The 2,166-nt window shown below is 35.5% G+C and overlaps 1 protein-coding gene across 2 annotated transcripts in view; it reads left to right on the top strand.

The window, feature by feature from the left end:
• The window catches only part of eif5b (eukaryotic translation initiation factor 5B), a 29,663-nt gene that overhangs the window by 14,166 nt on the left and 13,331 nt on the right, over positions 1–2,166 (top strand). The window contains exons 9-12 of one of the 2 annotated variants that reach the window (XM_014024315.1): positions 1,264–1,356; positions 1,442–1,528; positions 1,596–1,655; positions 1,756–1,779. In XM_014024315.1, the coding sequence (XP_013879769.1) occupies positions 1,264–1,356; positions 1,442–1,528; positions 1,596–1,655; positions 1,756–1,779 (264 nt within the window). The remainder of the gene's footprint in view (positions 1–1,263; positions 1,357–1,441; positions 1,529–1,595; positions 1,656–1,755; positions 1,780–2,166) is intronic. The other variant, XM_014024316.1, reaches the window with a different exon arrangement.

Raw genomic sequence — 2,166 nt, 5'->3', positions numbered from 1 at the left:
GTTGTAATGTGACAAAATATGGAAAAGTTCAAGGGGTATGAATACTTTTGCAAACCACTGTATTGACCAGTTTACCTCGTTAACGATAAATGTACAATAACTCTTACCACTCCCATAAACAAGTACACAGTATAGTATAATCATAACACTATACACTGTGTCCATGTTCTCAGTCAAAGTTCACAGTTTAGATTTTGAACAGCTTTTCTGTAGTTTATATTTGCCATTTTAGTGTTTTTAATATATTTAATAAAAAAACACCATTTTTGCCAAAACTTGAGTCAGATACAAATATTAAACCATCTCCATAACTTTTCAGTGCAAACACACACATTATGTATTATAATTTTATATTTAAAAAAATATACCAAATGTGTCTTTTGTACTGCACAAAATAACTTAAATATATTTTTTATTTGTGAGACTGACTGATTTCTCTATTAAAATAACTGTTTCTTTCAAAAAGATTTTATAATTTATAGAGCTCATGTAATCATTGGTTACTATTTATTCTTCATATTTGATCATTTATTGGATCACAGAGCAGTTCAGTCACAGTATGGTTCTAAATATAAACAAGCTATATTGTGAAGAATGAAATTTGTGATAAACTACACAGCCGGAACATAGCTCTGTAATATGGGACAAACAAATGTTCATCTATTAGAGTTAATGTTTCGTTAGAAGAGCTGAAACAGCAGCTCTCACAGAACAACTCAGCCTGTGCGCACCTCGGCGCGCTCCCGTAACAACGCTGTCGAGGAGATGAGTTTAATCACGTGAGCAAAGTTGGACATACTGTATTTGTTAGATAACGAAACTCTGAACACATAAACTTATAGTGTGTTAGATTTTAGATACCAATGTCTCTGGTAGCTCAGGAGCAAAGTGGAGGATGGGGTTTGCTCACTCAGGACAGGAGCTACAGGCTGACCGGTGTTTATCCTGCAGACTGCTGCACCGACATGAGAAAGATCCGCCCTGCTCTGCTCTGATTGGATAAACTAAGCTGTGGGATTTGTTTGATTTGTTGAAAGCAACGTTTGTTTAAACATGTATCAGACTGGGCAGCTTGTGACCGCAACAGAAAATGAGCAGGTTTCTCTTTTCCTCATTTTTTAAATACTGAAAATACCGACACGGGCAAAATGATATCGGTTATTGTCATAAATGTCGGCATCTGTTATTTTTCGGTTTATCGCCCAGGCCTAGATGGCATAGAGTTCAGTCATACTCATGTTTAATATGCATATTTTGTTTAAGGTGTTGAAGTGCCATCCAAAGACTCAGTGCCAAAGAAGAAGCCGGTTTATGGAGATAAGAGGAAGAAGAAGCCTAATTCTCAAACTCCTGACGGTACCGTCTCACTTTTTCTGTTCCTGCTGCTTCTCATGAGTAATAAGTCACATCTAATCTGTTATTGCTCATTCCTGCTCACTAGAAGCATCAGAGGTGGCTTCACCAACATCGGAAACTCCAGAGCCTATTCCCATGGAAAGAGAGGTTGAACTACCCACTGCAGAGCCAGGTGAGTGCAAGAGGTATATGAGAGGAAGAGAAAGTGAAAAAGAAGTTAACATGTTGTTTTTATGCAGAGGTGAAGCCGGATACTGATATAGACAACTGGGAGAAAATAGCTAGTGACGAGGAGAAAGGTGAGTGCTGGTTGTTTAAATTAAAAAAGTATACACAAACAGCAGACCAACAGTTAACAATAAATAATAAACATTTCACTTTTGTTCATGAATTACTCAGAGAAGATCAGGAGACAAAAAGCAGGTACCGAATCTGTGTAATTTTGGTGTCAGCAGGCTTGTTTTAATTCATACTAGATGCTTGTTGTTCTTAGTGAGTGACGTTTGCTGCAGATGTTTTAGTTCTTTAGATTTCCGACTATAGGAGTGATCCTTCTTTGTTTAAATGAGGCTGAAATACTCCTTTAACAGCTTGTTGTTTGGATGCTGACCATGTCAGTTTTTTTTTTTTAATAAATATTAATTTATTCGTCTTAGTTTTTGTTGTGAAACCCTTGTTTTTAGATTAGATTAATATTTTTAAGTAATTAATTTTCAAATTAACTTTATTTATGCATGACTTTTTGGTAACAACCACACTCCATTTCATTTTTTATTCATATTTTGTTATTTTTACAAATTTGAGTTTATC

Source organism: Austrofundulus limnaeus, unplaced genomic scaffold (genome assembly GCF_001266775.1).
Source record: "Austrofundulus limnaeus strain Quisiro unplaced genomic scaffold, Austrofundulus_limnaeus-1.0 Scaffold418, whole genome shotgun sequence".
In the NCBI taxonomy this organism is placed as follows: Eukaryota; Metazoa; Chordata; class Actinopteri; order Cyprinodontiformes; family Rivulidae; genus Austrofundulus; species Austrofundulus limnaeus.
The sequence above is the reverse complement of the archived record's forward strand: the minus strand, read 5'-3'. Positions and strand labels throughout refer to the sequence as shown.